This window comes from Wolffia australiana, chromosome 13 (assembly GCF_029677425.1).
Source record: "Wolffia australiana isolate 7733 chromosome 13, ASM2967742v1".
Lineage (NCBI taxonomy): Eukaryota > Viridiplantae > Streptophyta > Magnoliopsida > Alismatales > Araceae > Wolffia > Wolffia australiana.
In genome coordinates this window covers 6,978,214-6,996,917 of record NC_135847.1, presented here as the reverse complement: position 1 = coordinate 6,996,917, position 18,704 = coordinate 6,978,214, and the positions used below count along the sequence as shown (strand labels likewise).

The window sequence follows — 18,704 nt, the reverse complement described above, 5'->3', positions numbered from 1 at the left end:
GAACCGGGCGAAAAGGTGGGCGGAGACGTGGCGTTGACAGGCACGAATTGACTCGACTGGCGGCGATGACAAAGAAGAGGTAGATCCGATGACGTGGCAGCACAAATGAACATCCGACCCTGGCAATGCCACCGTGAAGGTAGTCAAAGCTCACAGGGGGAGAATCAGTGTTGCTCGTGGAGCAACACGATCACATAGTGTCAAGGTCTGGAGACGATGCAATCTTAGAGCCTAGGGAGACAGGCATGAGCGGGCAAAGGAGCACACCTTGCAGTAGAGCAATTTGCCGGCAGTGTGGATGTATTAACCGGCTAGAGCGTGCAAGTAGGGCAAGATGACAACCGTGCTACGACAGGTCAAATGCGAGAAGTATCTTGGTGCTTAAAGACTCAGCGGGGGACTGGGGTGCCTCACCATGGCTGTTATAACCACTACACATCCGAGTGTTCTGGTGGTGACTCAAAGACCAGTGAGAAGCCGTCGAGGATTGGCGCACACTGGCACTTAGATCATGTGTTGTGCACAGGGTGCAATGCGGCGAGGTTCAGTGCGTGAATTCCTTATGGAGTTTTTAGGGGGTGTGGTGAAGCTTCTGACATGAATCGTTGATAACTCGGTCTGAACCTGGATTGCAGGGTGTGCTATTTGGACACGCAAACGTGGGCACGGGAATCAGGCATCACATGCAGGAACGACAATGACAGCCGGCTTGTGAAACTCCGTAGGAGTTGACTGGCGCATGGAGACCTCGTGCGGAGGAGGAAGAAGAGACAATCCATCTAGACCAGGGCCAACAGGGGCATATCTTCATCGGGGCCACTGTGGCGTGTTGGCACCCATCGACAGGACACGGCACTCCTCGTAGATCGCTGGCCAACGGGCGACTCAATGTCTCCTAGCGGTGGCGCATTGGGAGTCGAAGGGTTGAGCGACAGTATGTGCTCCTAAGGGAACCCATGAGGGCAGCCGTGATTTGTCACTATTTTCTCTTCCGCCAATCTTCTCTACCTCTCCTCCTTGCTCCTCTTCCTCTTCTTCTTCCTCCTCCTTCTCCTTCTTCTAGGTGAATGTGGTGCCATCATGGCCTTATATAGGGCCATGATGGACCCCTTACAATGGGTCCAACAAGGGGAGTCCAATAAGAGACCCCCCTTTACAACACAAATAAATAAATAGGAAATTAAACGACAAAAAAGTAAAATGATACAAACGGATACAAAAACATGACGATACGGACGCGTCACGAGCACGACGATACAAACGAACGTGATGATATGGACGATGAAAATGAGAACAGGAAAAATTAGCGAATGAAGCAAGCACAAGCCGGCGAGAAATTCAAATCAGTCAATGGCGCACTCATGCTTCTCGCTCGGGGTGTTAAACCCGAATTCTTCTCCATAGCCTTGGCGTGCCGGTCGTGTGGCACACAAGCCGGCAGGTTGTCAGTGACAATGATGATGGCTTTGATGACGTGGCGGCGATCCCTGATGAGCGCTCTCCATGACACTAGGCCCAAATGGTGGGTTCTCTTTAGAGGAAGAGTTCATTGAATTGACCTTTATTAATCCATGTATAGTGGTAAACCTATACATCAATTCAACTAATGAATGGCATGGTCGTGTAAATGATCCTTAGACCTGAGAGGCCAAAGATACCGTGTTGATGGACAACTATATTTTGCCTAAATCATTCAAGTCCCAAATAATAGGATTCAATCTAGTCTTATCTTGCATATATCAAGTATACTCAGGTGATTGAGCGGCCAGCATGGGATCGTCCATTCTAGGTATAAGAAGAGGTTTACTCCAAGAAGATGATGCACTAAATCCCTAGAGTGGGTAGTGGAGGTACTAAAAAATGTTATCTAATGACCTCCACTATGCATCATTACTTACTTTAAAGATGGATTATGCTTTGATGGTTAACTATATACTCTATGCCATTTGGAAGTCTCATGTGGATGACATAATCGATTATGGTAAAGGTTCAATGAAATATTTCATTGGTTTATATTTATCTTCTAGAGCATGACAGATGACCTGTCACCCCCCAGGTTGGAAAGTAAACCTGTTGATTGGAATAAATCAATCCTTAATTACCTAATCTAAATCTATATGTTCATATATTTAATCAATAAGGTAAGTCAAAATAATGTTATTGGCCCATTAAGCAATTAACAAGGCCGATACATTGGCCTAAAGATTCTCACACAAAAGATCTATGGACATTGTTGAATATAATTAATATAAAATTATAGGGGGATTGTGAAAATTTTCAAATGAAGTATAAATAGAGGTAGGTCTCTTTTAGGTTCCTGTGACAGCAAGATTAGGGCAGCCCCCTCATGATTCACTTCTTGTGAGACTTGACAGTGAGAAGATTGACAGGATATTCAAGGAGGATTGAAGAAGTTCAAGAGAGAGATTCATTATTCAAATGATATCATGGATAGTTCTGAAGACAACACACATGAACAGCTTCAAGGTACTCTTCTAGGGAGAAAAGTGATATTGGAATCAGTTCCATGCATCCTAGTGTGATCATCTTAAGTTTTGTAGTTGAGTCTGATTCAATTTCAATAAAGTCCAAATACACGAACAACTATTTCAGTTGAATTCCTTCAGCATTGAATGACCCTTTTTTCCTACTAAATTCAATTGTTGATAATTGGGATTGCTCTAAAATGTCCGAATGCCACAATGAGAGGAATGACACCATAATATATTTTTAAAAAAATTGAGGATCAGTGGGTATTATGAATTTATAATTTTATTCAACTCCTGAAATAAAATATTCCGTAACAAAAATTTTAAACATCATTATATTTCATATAAACATCTATTTGTAATCTTGAATTAAAGATAATGGTTTCACCTCAATTAAAAATAAGCTTATTGATGAACCTCAGATGGCATCATGACATCATTGAGCACATAGAGTTCTTTATGTATTACATGCATAAAATCTTTAAGGAGGACTTGTTTCTCATGCCCCACATTTTCTCGTTTGACTAATGCACATGAAAATAAGTATTTGTCTCATATTTTAAAAATAATGATTTCAATATGTAAGATCATAATATTCTCATAATTAAAATAAATATGTTATTGTAATGACATTTTTAAAAACAATTGGTTTTATCTTCTATTTAGGAGAAAGAATAGGATTATTTTGAATCTGTTTGTCTAAAATCTAAAATCTGGCATCACATTTATTGCAACTTCTTGTGGGTAGAGATTAAATATTAACATTTTTTTCATCTGAAAATATATTTTATATCCCAGATTTTGGTGGAATTACTTCTGAGTTATTGGCTAAATTTTAAGAAGCCTTATGTCATGATGAGATCTTGGTATAAAATTACCAACTATGATTATATTTTGTATGAAAGAAATTAAAATTTTATACATTCATTTCAACAATAACAAAATTAATGGTTCCATACACCATAGCCCTTCTAGATCAACCTGCAGTCTTTAATAACATTTTAATTTTTTAAGACAAAAGGACTACAAGTCAAACACAACGGAGACAAATAAGATGTGAAATCCATCACATTCCCTCATTTTGATTTTCTCTCCCCTGCACTCACATCCTAGATAATGTTGTTTGGTCCATTTGCCAATCGTGGGCCAGTTGAGCTGGAACCATGCTTCCAAGGACCAAGATTTAATTTCTTCTGGCCTTACATTCTAGTTTTTTTAAATACACAATATTTTCAACTATAATAATAATAATAATTACATATGACATAAGTGATTACTCCATTGTGGTATATTAATTTTAGAAGCACATATCAATCACTTCCAAGTCTAAGTTTACAATAATCAAATATTCTTCCCAGTGCATGTACCGCAGTTCTTAGCACTCATTATAAACCACCAACTTGATTTTATTCTTCTGATCTCACATTCTCAGTTTTTTATAAACCATGAATACTTCATCCTTCCCACTGATTAAGCCACAATTCTTAGCAATGAGTATAAAACTACCAACTTGATTTCATTTCTTCTGGTCTCACATTCCCAGTTTTTCTAAAGAAATAATATACACTACACTCATTTCAACTATATCTATTACTATTTCCAATGATTTCCCAGATGATCAACATCCTTTCTGAGGCGCACCTTCCTAGGACAAACTGCCCAGAGGCAGTAATGACGCACGTGAACAAGAAGGAAGCCAATTGATCAGCTTCCACAGGAGAGCTTGCAGCACAGAGCAGCCTATCTCTTCTTCCTTCGTCTTCAACCTCTGTCTTCTCTGCTGCGATGGGGCAGGTCGGAGTCGCTCTAATGGCACTGCAGGCGGTGGGCTATCTCTTCTTCTCTTCCATGGCGGCCGGCAAGTGCGAGTTTACGGCGCTTTTGAACTTCGGAGACTCCAACTCGGACACCGGCGGGCTGTCCGCGGCCTTCGGGCCGGCCCCCTCGCCTAACGGCGAGACCTTCTTCCATCGCCCCGCCGGCCGCTATTGCGACGGCAGACTCCTCATCGACTTCATCGGTACTCTCTCTCTCTCTCTCTCTCTCTCTCTCTCTCTCTCTCTCTCTCTCTCTCTCTCTCTCTCTCTCTCTCTATCTATCTCCCTCTTTATCTCCCTCTCTCTCTATATATCCCTTTATCTTTATCTCCCTCTCTATCTATCTATCCCTTTATCTTTATCTCCCTCTCTCTCTATCTATCCCTTTATCTTTATCTCCCTCTCTCTCTATCTATCCATCTATCTCTTTCTATCTGTGTATATCTCTCTCACTCTCTCTTCCTCCCTCTCTATCCATCTATCTCTTACTATCTGTGTATTTCTCTCTAATTATCTATCTATCTCTCCTCTCTATCACTCTCTCTCTCTCCCTCCCTCTCTCGATCTATCCATATATCTCTTTCTATCTGTGTATATCTCTCTCACTCTCTCTTCCTCCCTCTCTATCCATCTATCTCTTACTATCTGTGTATTTCTCTCTAATTATCTATCTATCTCTCCTCTCTATCACTCTCTCTCTCTCCCTCCCTCTCTCGATCTATCCATCTATCTCTTACTATTTGTGTATCTCTCTCTAATTATCTATCTTTCTATCTTCTCTCTCCCTTTCTCTCTCTCTCACTCTCTCTCCCTCCCTCTCTCTTTATCCATCTATCTCTTACTATCCGTGTATCTCTCTCTCTAATTATCTTCTATCTCTCCTCTCTCTCCCTTTCTCTCTCTCACTCTCTCTCCCTCTATTCTCTCTCTATCCATCTATCTCTTACTATCTGTGTATCTCCCTCTCTAATTATCTATCTATCTCTCCTCTCTCCCTTTCTCTCTCTCTCTCTCTCTTCCTGTCTCTCTATCCATCTATCTCTTACTATCTCTGCATCTCTTTCTCCAATTATCTATCTATCTCTCCTCTCTCCCTATCTATCTTTCTGTCCTTTTTCTCTCTCATTCTCTCTCTCTCCCTCTATCTATATATCTGTCTCTTTCTATCAGTGTATCTCTCTCTCCAATTATCTATCTATCCTCTCTCCCTATCTATTTGCTCTCTTCCTTTCTCTTCCTTTATCTCTCTTTCTATTTATCTATCTCTTTGTATGTGTGTAGCTCTCTCCTCTCTCCCAGTCTATCTATATCTCTCTCACTCTCTCCCTCTCTCTTTAATTATCTATCTCTCCTCTCACCCTATCTATCTCTCTCCATCTTTCTATTTATAAAACTCTTTCTATCTATCTATCTCTATCTCTTTCTATCTGTCTATCTTTCTATCTATCTCTATCTCTTTCTATTTGTCTATCTCTCTCCACTCTCTCTATTTATCTGTCTATATCTCCTCTCTCTCTAACTCTCTATCTATATATTTCTCAATCCCCAACCTCATGGGTATTCATTAACTACCAGAGAAAGTGTTTTGGAGATAGGGCAAGGAATAGAGAGAGAACCTAAGGAAAATCTAGAGAGAGGAAGGGAGAGAGGGAGAGACAGACAGGAAGAGAGTAAGTGTGAATGTAGAGATAGAAAGGGAGGGAGAGGGAAAGTGAATCTGGAGAGAGAGAGAGAGAGAGAGAGAAACGGTGGGAGAGGGAGAGTAAAAGTAGAGAGAGAGAGAGAGGGGAAGGGAGAGGGAGTGTGAATACGGAGAGAGGAACGGAGAGGGAGTGTGAATACGGAGAGAGGAAGGGAGAGGGAGTGAGAATACGGAGAGAGAGAGAGAGAAGGGAGAGGGAGTGTGAATACAGAGGTAAATAGGGAGGGAGAGGGAGAGTAAATGTAGAAAGAGAGAGGAAGGGGGAGGGAGTGTGAGTCCTGAGATAAAAAGAGTGGGAGAGAGAGAGTGAATCTAGAGTTAGAGAGAAGGGGAGAGGGAACCTATAGATAGAGGCTGGGAGAAGGAGAATGAATCTGGAGAGAGAGAAAAAGAGGGGGAAATAGAATCTGGAGAGAGAATCTAGAGATAAAGGAGGAAAGAGAAAATCTAGAGAGAGAGAACCTCAGGAGAGAGAATTTAGATAGAGAAGGGAGAGAGAATATAGAAAGAAAATTAAGGGAGAAAGAATTTAGAGAGAGAGGAAGCGAGAATCCAGGGGAAATGATGAGAGATTGTGGAGAGAGAATCTAGAGAGATAAAGAGACCATCTAGCGTGAGAAAGAGAATCTAAAGAGAAAATATACGAAGAGAGAGAGAGAATCTAGAGAGAAAAGATATATAAAGAGAGGGAATCTAGAGAGAGATGGGTCTGAAAGGTTTCTTTCACCAAATGGTGCAGCGGAGGAGCTGGGAATGCCCCACATCGACGCATACCTAAACTCGGTGGGATCAAACTTCAGCCATGGCGCCAATTTCGCCACGGCGGGCTCGACGGTCAGAAAGCAGAACTCCACGCTGTTCCAGAGCGGGTTCAGCCCCTTCTCGCTGGACGTCCAGACATGGCAATTCTCCCAGTTCAAGAATAGATCGCAGCGAGCCCGCCTGACAGGCAAACCAGCCAAATTCCCTCGTCAATAATCATCTCAATTTTGGAGATTTTCGCCATCGTTTTAATGGAATCCGAGCGATCCAAAAATAGTTGGAAACTCTGTCCTAATTCTTGATTGCAGGCTCAGTTTTCCGCCGCTTGCTCCCGGAGGAGAGCGCCTTCTCCTCCGCTCTGTACGCGTTCGATATCGGCATGAACGACCTCACGTCGGCCTTCTTCTCAAACCTGACCGTTGATGAAGTATTGAACAGCATCCCCGCCATCCTCGGCGAGCTCACCGTCGCCTTAAAGGTCGCATTTTTCTCTAAACAGCTCTCTCTCTCTCTCTCTCTCTCTCTCTCTCTCTCTCTCTCTCTCTCTCTAAACCCTAAACCCTAAACCCTCTCTCTCTCTCTTTCTCTCGCTCTTTCTGTCGGCCTTTCTCTCTCTCTCGGTATCTTTCTCGCTCTTGGCATGTCTCTTTCTGTCTGTCTCTCTCCGTCCGGCAGTAGCTCTCTCTTTGTATGTCGCTTTTCGTCTGTCTCTCTACCCCACGCAGTCTTTCTCTGTCTCTCTCCCTCTCGCAGACTTTCTCTCTCTGAGCCTTTCGCACTTTCTCAGTCTTTCGCTGTTTCTCTCTGAGTCTTTCGCTCTCTCTCATCTCTCTCAGCCACTCTATGATACTTTGGCTCTCTCTCATCTCTCTCAGTTTCTCTCTGACTCTTTCGCTCTCTTGCATCTCTCTCAGCCACTCTCTGATTCTTTGGCTCTCTCTTATCTCTCTCACAGTCTCTCTCTCTCAGTTTCTCTCTAATTCTTTCGCACTCTCTCATCTCTCTCTCAGTCACTCTCTGATTCTTTGGCTCTCTCTCTTCTCTCTCTCAGTCACTCTCTGATTTTTTGGCTCTCTCTCTTCTCTATCTCAGTCACTCTCTGATTCTTTGGCTCTCTCCCTTCTCTCTCTCAGTCACTCTCTGATTTTTTGGCTCTCTCTCTTCTCTATCTCAGTCACTCTCTGATTCTTTGGCTCTCTCTTTTCTCTCTCTCAGTCACTCTCTGATTCTTTGGCTCTCTCACAGTCTCTCTCTCATCTCTCTTTCATTCTTTGGCTCTCTCACAGTCTCTCTCTCATCTCTCTCTCATTCTTTGGCTCTCTCACAGTCTCTCTCTCATTCTTTGGCTCTCTTACAGTCTCTCTCTCATCTCTCTCTCATTCTTTGGCACTCTCATCTCTGTCTCTCTCTCAATTTCTATCTGATTCTTTGGCTCTCTCACAGTCTCTCTCTCATCTCTCTCAGTCACTCTCTCATTCTTTGGCTCTCTCTCATCTCTCTCTCAGTCACTCTCTCATTCTTTAGCTCTCTCACAGTCTGTCTCTCATCTCTCTCAGTCACCCTCTCATTCTTTGGCTCTCTCACAGTCTCTCTCTCATCTCTCTCAGTCACTCTCTCACTCTTTGGCTCTCTCACAGTCTCTCTCTCGGTCAATCTCTCATTTTTTGACTCTCTCACAGTCTCTCTCTCATCTCTGTCTCTCTCTCAATTTCTATCTGATTCTTTGGCTCTCTTTCATCTCTCTCTCTCAGTTTCTCTCTGATTCTTTGGCCCTCTCTCATCTCTCTCTCTCAGTTTTTCTCTGATTCTTGGGCTCTCTGTCAGTCTCTCTCTGATTCTTTTGCCCTCTCTCCTCTCTCTCAGTTTCTCTCTGATTCTTGGGCTCTCTCTCATTCTCTCTCTGACTCGTTCCCTCTTTCGCATCTCTCTCTCTTTATGTCTCATCTCCCTCTCAGTCTTTCTATATCTCTCTCTCCCTTTGCCTGTTATATGTTCATTCTTTCTATTTCTCCCTCTCTCTCTGTCTCCATGATTTCTTTACAGTCTTCGCCTTAATTGTTGGGCAGAGTGTTTATTGGGAGGGGGGGAGGTTCTTCTGGATACACAACGCTGGGCCGATCGGGTGCTTGGCGTATGTGCTAGAGCGATTGTCGGTGAAGGCGGAGGATGTCGACTCCGCTGGCTGCGCCGAGAAGTACAACGCCGTGGCCAGGGCGTTTAACGCGCAGCTCAACGCCACCGTTGCTGAGCTCCGGGACGCGCTTCCCTTGGCTGCGCTGACCTATATCGACGTCTACGCGGCCAAGTATTCTCTTTTCTCCAGACCCCCCTCGGGTAAGTAAGCCATTCTTTATTGGGTATGAAATCTATTGTTATCTCTCTCTCTCTCCGTCTCTGCGTCTCTCTGTCTCTCTCTCTTTCTCCCCAGTCTCTCTCTCCCTCTCTCTCTCTGCCTCGCTCTCCCTCCCTCTCTCTGTATCTCTGTCTCTCTCTTATTCACTCTCTCTGTCAGTCTGTCTCTCTTATTCACTCTCTCTGTCTATCTCTTTCTCCTCCCTCTGTCTGTCTATCTCTCCCTGACTCTCTTTGTATCTCTCCATCCCGCTCTCTGTCTCTATATCTCTCTCTCATTTTCTCTCTCTGTCTCTCTCTCTCATTCACTCTCTCTGTCTATCTCTCTCTCTCTTCCGTCTGTCTGTCTATCTCTCTCTCCCTGACTCTCTTTGTCTCTCTCCGTTCCTCTCTCTGTCTCTCTGTCTCCCTGACTCTCTTTGTCTCTCTCCCCCTCTTTCTCGCTAATTATCTTTGTCTCTCTCCCCCCTCTCTCTCTGCCCCTCTATCCCTCCCTCTCTCTATCTCTCTGTCTCTATCTCTCCCTCCCTCTCTCTGTCTATCTCTCTCCCCTCCCTCTGTCTGTCTATCTCTCTCTCTCCCTGACTCTTTTTGTCTCTCTCCTCCCTCTCACGGTCCCTCCATATCTCTCTCTTCCTGACTCTCTTTGTCTCTATACTCCCTCTGTCTGTCTGTCTCTCTCTCTACAAAATCTCTTTGGCTCTATCCCTCTCTCTATATTTATCATTTTATCTATACCTCCATCTATCTATGTATCCCTCCATCCATCCATCTATCTATCGACATCTTCAATTATTCATCATTATATACTTATATCCATTCATCTATTTATCTATCTAGCTATCTAATGTATATATTTATTTATATTTACATATCTATCATATCATTCTATCTATCTATCTATCTATTTACATATATCTATCCATCTATATACATATATCTATCCATCTATCTAATTATCGATCTATCTATCCATCTATATATCACTCGATATATCTATTGTTTTATCCATCTATCTCTATATCTATCGATAGGTCGATCATTCTGTCAACCTATATATTCATCCATCCATCCATCATTTCATATATCTGTGATGTAGGATTCACAAAGCAGCCGCTTGTGGCATGCTGCGGACATGGGGGGAGGTACAACTACAGCCCAGGACTCGGCTGCGGGACGGAGCAGACAGTGAACGGCACACGCACTGTGCTCGCCCACTCCTGTGCTGACCCATCAAAGATGATCGTGTGGGATGGCGTCCACTACACAGAGGCTGCCAACCGTTGGATCTTTGATCAGATATCCTCTGGTAACTTCTCTAATCCTACACTTCCCCTCCAATTCTCCTGCTCCCTGAAGCCTTCTGTTTCTTAAGCTTTTCTCAAAACCATCTGAGAGAGAACAAGAGGAAAGATGGGTGGACATTTATTTGCCTCCATTGTCCTAAATATTTTGATTACTACGCTCAATAATCTTGGTGAATAGTATTTGTGTGTTGAAATCAGAGGAATGTGTTGGAAGATATTGGATGTATAGTGAGGAGAGATGTTACAGAGATATTTATTTTTATATGTTTATTATATATTATATAGTTATTATATAATGTATATAATACAAAAGAAGTGAGAAGAGCGTAAAATCAGAAAATAGATGAGTAAATGGTTGTGGTGGGTTGGGCGTGGGGGTTGCTGAGAACTAATTGCCATACGTGGTCCTTGTTACTATAACAGGTGAGACAGAGGATTAATTAGTATAACTTCAACAAATAAATCCACGACTCCTCAAGATGGCTTGTAAAACTCATCCATTTAGAAAAGAAGAGGAACAAAAGAATCCTCAAAAGAAATGCCATAATCATAACCTTCAAATACTTAGGGTTGTATTGATTGATGAATTATATCGTGAAGATACATATTGTTTTAAAGGGGTGGGAGTGTTTGAACTCTGGGTCATTTTGCAACAGAAACTGACAATTAGACTAGAAATGTCACAAAAAAGAGAGTGACCATTCCAGAGTTTGCGTCTCTGGTGTGAAATATTTATTATTTTTTATGTTCTTGGTAGAAGGGTGTTCTACAAAATTATTAAAAATTAACTACTCAGGCTTGTTACTATCTTACAAAAGGATATGTTAGTTTTGAGGTCATGAAGTAGACAATACTTTATATTTTCAAATTACTTTATAGGAAGCTTAAATTATCACCCTAGACTCTAGTTCTATGGTGAATGACATTAGTGTACTCGTATTTCTTCCTCCATGATACTAATCTGCCAAAACAGTTACAGTACCTAGTTATAAATAAATATTATTAAACTTTAAAATAAATATTTATAATAGAAATATTGAGTAGGATGTAAAAATTGACCTTCTTTAGGTCATTTGAGTATGCACGATATTGAATAAAGACCTAAATAACTTAATGCTTAAGAAATATTCGGAGTGTAAGAAATTGTGTTCATTGTGAGCTAAATACCTATCCGTCCACAAAAAAGGTTATGATATTCTAACTCATCTATCATCTCACCATCAATTGATTAAATATGATGAATATCCTCCAATTGAGTTTCCCTTGATTTAAAACCTTGAATGCATGATATTTTATGACCAAGTCATGTACGCATTTTTTATAGAAATTTATCGTAAGACCAATAAGTTAACATTGAATGTTGAAATTATGAATTGAATGCCTTGTAGTATATCTGTAATAAAAAGATCCATTTTATTTCTCTCGAAGAAATTAAATAAAATGAGATCAAACTTCATCCCATCATGATCTTTGATTTCCTAGATTATTACTTCATCTACTAGAAATATATTTATGTGCACACCATCCACGCCAATAAAAGTATTACTCATGTAATTAGTAGGATTCATCATCTTAACAAACTTTTATTATCGTAATAAGTTCAGTTTAGCAGAGAGGGTTTATCTCCTAATCACATGGAAGCTTTCCACGTGTGAGAAAGGAAAATACTTTGTATTTAAGGGGAGAAAATATGACATTGAATATGAGGTATCTAAATAATATAAGGTGATATTAAGTATTCTCAGAAGACATTTTTGCTGTTTTATGATTCAGGGAGTGAGCAGTACCTAGATATGAAGTGTAGAAGAGATCAGACTTACTGTGATTTTGATATGGATTTATAATGTAATATGATAAATAATAAGCAGAAGATCAGTCCACTTTTTGCATTTAAACCTATATTCTGTATTATAAAAGTTATTATTTAAAATTAATTCATTTTAAATTTTGTTTAAATTTGATGATTTGGTGATACTACAACATTCTCGTTTCAGAATTATTAGGATTTATTTATCAGATTTGATCTTATCTATACTATGAGCTTTTACACTATTTTTTAGGATATTTGGTATTTTTTAAATCTAAATATTTTATTCATATTTAGCATTGAGTAATTTAAGATATCCTTCTGACAAATACTTGAGAATAAAAAATACTTGAGATGATATTTTATGTAATGGATGCATAAGTTCGTGGAAAATCAATTATATTATTTATCTGGGATGCATTACTACCTGTTGACTGCATCAAGAGAGTGATATCCAAAGTTGGATGCATTGCTTCTCCTTATATATGGCTAGAGAAATTTAAAATGATGAAATACTTGCAGTGTCACGGACTTCTCTTCAATTTCAAATGGTTATTCTGAATGACCCAATTCAATTAAAGACGTGAGACACATCAGAAATCTAACGAGCTTTTACTGTTACATTACATATTTCACCAAAACATATCGTCTTGTCTTGTCGACAAACCATAATGATTGAATCAATGAATAGTTTTCCAATGTAAAAACTGTAAATATGCACATCATTTTATGGCATTTTTACTTCCTTTTGTCCAATTCTTCATAAGTCAAAACTTTTCTAGTATTCATCTTCAAGATGGATAATGTATGTAGCACAGTTAGATATATTTTATTTCATAAGGACCAATTACCAGATTCAAGATATAAATTATACATGGGATTACTATTCAATCGATCACAGTGTATTTTGAGGGTTTTGCATTTATGTTTATTCACTTTACACCCACTAGAACAATTATATCTTCTATAGTTTCACGTGTGTTTCACTTGTTGGAGATCTGGCTATGATAGAGTAAGATATGTTATATATAGATTTTTCTTAAAGTAATAGGTAAATACACATCATATCAACAGTCCTTCCCACCTTTACAAAACCCAAAAACTGGAAAATTAATAATTTAAAATATATTTATACCTTATATATTTGGAGTTATATTGATTATTCTCGACTGCCTACCTTTTCACCATGAATCTCCTTTTCCTTTTGCACTAAGAAGTATAGTTTTGAAGAAGTCCAACCCAATTTTCTTCAAGTATAGATTAAAGTAAATCTTTGCTTATTTTACTATAAACATGCACTACAAGTTTTTTATTGTAAAAAAAAATGCATCTCAAAAAATGGAAAATAATTCGTCTTCATTCACACATTTTGATTGAGTAATTTTAGTAAAAACCTAGTGTACGTTTTTTTTCCATATCAATATGACTAAATATTTTAAAAACAGACTGAATTGAATCAAAGGATTGGGAAGAATACATGATGCAGAAAAAACATGTGGATACATACACATATTATTTATACATTCAGATGAGAGTATTCTTCAAGGGTGATCCAAATGGATTTAACCATGTAGAGCGGTACGTGAATCTGAGAACTAGGGACTTAGGATTGACCAACAAAAGGAATGATGAAGTGGTTCTTAATTTAATGGCATTAGATTGTTAAATACTGACAGATCAGAAGTACTGACCAGATCACACAATCAATAACAGCAATCCAACAATTACGATGAAGCAACAATTATCTCAAATTTAAGGTGTCACAAGGTACCTCAAAGAAGAGAACTAGTACCTCCAATGTTCTAAATTTCAATGGCCTTGATAGCTCCACTAAAGGTTACGAACAGAAAATGGAACTAATGGGAGACAGAACAGAAGGGACAGAAATAGAAAAGTGGTTTAAATATCAAGTCTCAATTAATGAATAAGGATTGCATTTGAAATACAATGTTTCTTAAAAAATAATAAATGTATCTAAATAATCATGAAATTCTTCAAATATGTCAAAACAAATACTCTTATAATACACATTTCATGTACTCAATAACTAATGAATTTCTCAAAAGATAACCTCCTAATTGTAGATATTAATAGCCCAAAATTTTGATTGAAAAGCCTAGACACGATTACTTGTTTTAATACATTTATCTATCTAATTATATAATATCATCTTTGAAAAATTAATATTTGTAATAACTATTTTATAGAAATATAATTACACTTTTTATTACACAGACATTCTAAATTATCTCCTAAATCCTGTATTTAGGTTTTTTGCAATATTTACTCTTAGAACATAGGTAGTTCTCATGTTTTAAGTAACGAAGGAAAATCGAGAAAATTCAAATTGAAGAAGTTCAAATGAAGATTTTCACTTACAGACTTGCATTAATTAAATTTATGGCTTCATTCTTTCATTCTGATTTTATAGCACCTCAGAATCTCCTTTATATATTATTACCTTAGCTCATACATCTTTGGATGATTTGAATTATCATTAAGCTTAAGGTGAGTAATTAACTTATAATTTTCGATCAGCAGTGGAAGAATATTGATCTTTATGAACTTGTTATTCAAGTCGTATTGAACTCGATCATCAGTCCTGAATAATTTGATATTATTTAATTTTATTGGTTGGTTCAGTTTGTTAAATCTGCAAATGTCTGGGTATATATAAAATGTCAAAAATTAAATTCTAAAAATTATTTCTCTGAGTTATATTGATTGCAATTTCTGGTGCAGTCCATTAAAGATTGGCAGGTACACTACATTAGATCTCACATACAATATCAAAAACGGAAAAATGATAGAAGTAGATACTAATTTCATATAAAAAACATAGCTTGGGATATTTTAGTGGAAGCAATTGATCTACTTTCTGATGTCAACATGGGTCATTAACTTGGGGAAACTTGAACTTAATTAATATAAGTCTAAGAATCATGCCTGGCTGAGTTGACACCTGAATTATAACCACAAGATATTAACCTTTGTGATTGATTATTAAAGATTCCTATTGAGGTAGTCATCTGTTGATCTCATGTTGAGTAATATTCGAGGAACTGAATTCGGCTACGTCGGCTTGTCATTGTATCACGTAGTTTACTTGAATTTAGAATAATAACCTATAAGGGGCTTGTTCATTGGATTAAGCTCCACAGAAAAGTTTCATTTCCGAATCCACAAACTAAATAAAATATTTAATTATTTAACATTTAATTTAGATAAATGTCTCTTGTTACACTTTAGATACTAATTGAGATGGATGAAGCCGTTCGGCTCGGGGAGAAAATATTTATTTAAAAAAGAAAAATTTATTGAAGGTAAATAATAGGATTTTTACTTCAGCAACCCCAGTTTTGGTCAGCCAAGTTGGTTCAGTTGGCCAATCGGTTTCGTTAATACAGCTGGTGAGATTATTTTACGTCCAATATTTTACGTGGCTTGAAGAGACGTGAGGAATTTAACTTTGTGGTGGAATTATAAGAACAAAATACATTGTGGGATTATTCCTTGGAGAAATAAATATCACGTAGCCTTAAACAATTTCTGTTTATGAAGACCCTTCCACTTATACACATGAAAAATAATCTCAATCTTATGCTTCTGTAAATAAACTTAACATTTTAAAGATGACATTTAATTAGGACAGAAAACTACGTTCCAATAATTCATTTTCAACGAGAATTGTGTAAGAGGCGCATAAAATTTACGTATGGTTTCTACCCATCGATCCAAGATTCAGAATTTCTGTTCATGCCATCTCATCTCCCTATCTGTATTGGTACTTGCAATTAGAAAGGGAGGTGGGGCTGGCAGAGAAACGCCCAGCATAAAATAATTCTGCAGAAATTAATCCAAGATGGCAGAGTACGAACCTGCATGACATAAGTACAGTCCCCCCAATTCCAAACCTCTATCATCTTTTCCACCTTTCCTGTCACCGAGTAAAAGTGGGCCGGAAACCCGGTACTGTCCGGCCCATTAACTCTCCCCTATCTGACCGCCTTCGTCGCCGCCGCCTGTCAGTCCCCCTTTCTCTCTCTACTCGAGTGCCATCAAGAGATGACATGACCATCCATATTGGGACTTGGGATCGACCTTCTTTATCTCTCTCTCTAAAACTGTAAAGGTTTATCTGTCTAGATCATTTGACAGTGAAAGGAGAGAGGACAGAGTGGTTAGGGAGAAAGTGGCGTACCCCATTTTGGAACGGAGATGGCTATGGGACGGAGCGTCTGACGAGACGTCCTCCTCCCCACAAATAGCAACGATTCGCCAGGACAGTTCATCGATCCGGGCGACGACCTGCGTCATACGAGAATATTTTGGACCATCACTCGTCCATTAATGAACCCCCCCTCAAAAAAATCCGACGGGCCCAGACGAAACGGAGCGAAACCTGCGGTGAGGAAGGATGACGGATGACGGACCGTCTGGCGTCCCAGAGACTTGGAGAGGAAGAAGGAATCGAGGAGACGGCGACGTGTCAAAAAGTGGCGAGGTCGGACACGGATCAGGCCATGAAGACTTGGAGGCTTGCGCTCTTGGCGGAGGTGCAGACTGGGCAGGTGTCGATGGCGACGTCGCACTGGTCGCAGAGGCAGAGATGGCGGCAGGGGAGTACCAGAACGGACGCTTCTCTCTCGAGGCAAATCTTGCAGAAGCTCCGTCGACAGAGCTCGGACGGAGGAAATTCCGACTCGCCGAATCCCTCTTCCAAGTCCTCGGACGGAGTGGTCTTCTTGGTCTCGACGACGTGCTCGAGCGTGGCGCGGAGATTGCTGACCGCGGCTTCGTTGTTTCTCGCGATGTGGATCCATAATTGGTTGTCGGTGGCGAGCTGGACGAGCCTCTCCTCGAGCTCGGCGTTGCGGCGGGCGATGAATTCCAGCTCCGCCTCTTTGGCGCGCAGCGCGTGCAGCGCGCTGCCTTCGAAGGCTTGGATTAGGGCTTGGTAATGTCGCCTTCGAGCTCGGTCGATCTCCAGGCGAAACTTCTCCGTCTGATGATCAAGAAACGCGTTCAACGGATTCCGGAAGAGGAAGAACAAAACCGGAAACGGAAATCAGAAAATTCAGATGTGGTACCTGCTGACGGACGAACGCGTCGATCTCGAGATTTTGCTTCTGGATCAGAGAAACGAGTTCCTCTGCGTTGAGGAATTCTCCGACGCTCGATCTACCGGTAGTGGACGCCGTTTCGGATTCGATCAAGCGACGATCACGATTCGAAACCTGGAATAAGGTAGGCGTTCCGTGGAGATCGATCGGGAGAGCGCTGCAGAGTCCGCTTCTTGCGTCGCAAGGCTTCCGGTGAAATGCGGCGGCGACGGAGGTGGTGAGATCGCTCTGGGGCTCGCCATGGAAGGGGAAGGAGAGCCGCTTCGACGAGTCGTGGACCTCCATAGCCGAGGAAGAAGACGATCCCTTCGCCGCGGTGAGTGACAACGTTCTGTTTACGGTTGCGGAGGGAATATTTATAGGGGGTGGTGACCGTACGGTCGGCCCGCTGAAGGGAGTAGAATATAAAAGTCGCCTGCGGATTCGCAGAAACGGTTAAAGAGGGCGTGGCCGAGTCAGCAGGTGGGGCCCGCATGGATGGGTTCAGGCGGCAGCTGGTGCGGGCCCCACCGAGACTGAACTGGGGCGGAGGGGGCTCGGGCCCGGCTGGGCCATCGGGTTGTTACGTCTGTTTGCGGAAAGTGTCGACGTGGCAGGGCGTGTCGTCCTGTCTGACCGAGAATAGGACAAAATAGACGGAGAGTGGGGCCCACTGGCGATTTTTGATAACTTCGGTGATTCGTAGACGGTGCCGCAAAAGGTGGAAATGACGACTGTGACCAATGAGAAGCGCCACGTGGACGGTCGAATCTCCTCTCTCTTCCTCGTATTCTCTCTCCTCTCTCTTTCCTCGCTCTTTTTTTCTCTCTAATTTCCCGTTCCTAATCTCCCTCCAAAAATCCTAATTCCCCTATTCCCTCTTGTCTCTCTCTCTTCTCTCTCGTTATCTCTCTCTCACTCTGTTATCGCTTACATAATCTCTCTCCTTTCTATGATAATCTCCCCCTCCCCTCTCTCTGTCACTTATACACAATCTCTGTGCCTTTCCTGCATCTCTCTCTCTCTCTCTCTCTCTCTCTCTCTCTCTCATAATCTCCCTCTCTTCTTTCTCTCTCTCTCTCTCTCACTCATACTCTATTCTCCTCTATCATAACCTCCCTCTCTTCTCTCTATCACTCATAACCTATTTTCCTCATTTATAGTCTCCCTCTTCTTTCTTATCTCTCTCTCTCTCTCTTCTCTCTCATAATATCCCTCTCTTCTCTCTCACAGAATCTCTCTCATAATTCCCCTCTTCTTTCTTATCTCTATAGTGCAGGGACGCGGACGGGACGGGACGTGGACGGTTCGGGACGAAATTTGTCCGGTCCTACGTCCCATGGTATAGTATGGACGAAGGATGGGA

At 40.8% G+C, this 18,704-nt stretch overlaps 2 protein-coding genes across 4 annotated transcripts; one reads left to right on the top strand and one right to left on the bottom strand.

Moving 5' to 3' along the window:
• Positions 1 to 4,130: 4,130 nt before the first annotated feature.
• FXG1 (alpha-fucosidase 1) lies at positions 4,131 to 10,604 on the top strand. The gene is made up of 5 exons (XM_078585229.1): positions 4,131 to 4,509; positions 6,748 to 6,957; positions 7,079 to 7,248; positions 8,837 to 9,104; positions 10,222 to 10,604. Exons 1-5 carry the CDS (start codon positions 4,275 to 4,277, stop codon positions 10,494 to 10,496), a joined length of 1,158 nt encoding a protein of 385 aa, XP_078441355.1. The 5' UTR covers positions 4,131 to 4,274; the 3' UTR covers positions 10,497 to 10,604.
• A 5,715-nt stretch (positions 10,605 to 16,319) lies between these two features.
• On the bottom strand, positions 16,320 to 17,699 carry LOC144711405 (BOI-related E3 ubiquitin-protein ligase 1-like). Of its 3 annotated transcripts, none has more exons than XM_078585391.1 (4): positions 17,327 to 17,699; positions 16,639 to 17,241; positions 16,438 to 16,544; positions 16,320 to 16,374 (listed from the first exon to the last, which is right to left on the bottom strand). In XM_078585391.1, exons 1-2 carry the CDS (start codon positions 17,642 to 17,644, stop codon positions 16,753 to 16,755), a joined length of 807 nt encoding a protein of 268 aa, XP_078441517.1. In that variant the 5' UTR covers positions 17,645 to 17,699; the 3' UTR covers positions 16,320 to 16,374; positions 16,438 to 16,544; positions 16,639 to 16,752. The 3 variants fall into 3 exon arrangements, with proteins under 3 accessions (XP_078441517.1, XP_078441516.1, XP_078441515.1); XM_078585390.1 differs by having other exon boundaries at positions 16,320 to 16,360; XM_078585389.1 differs by having other exon boundaries at positions 16,320 to 16,544.
• Between the last annotated feature and the right edge of the window lie 1,005 nt (positions 17,700 to 18,704).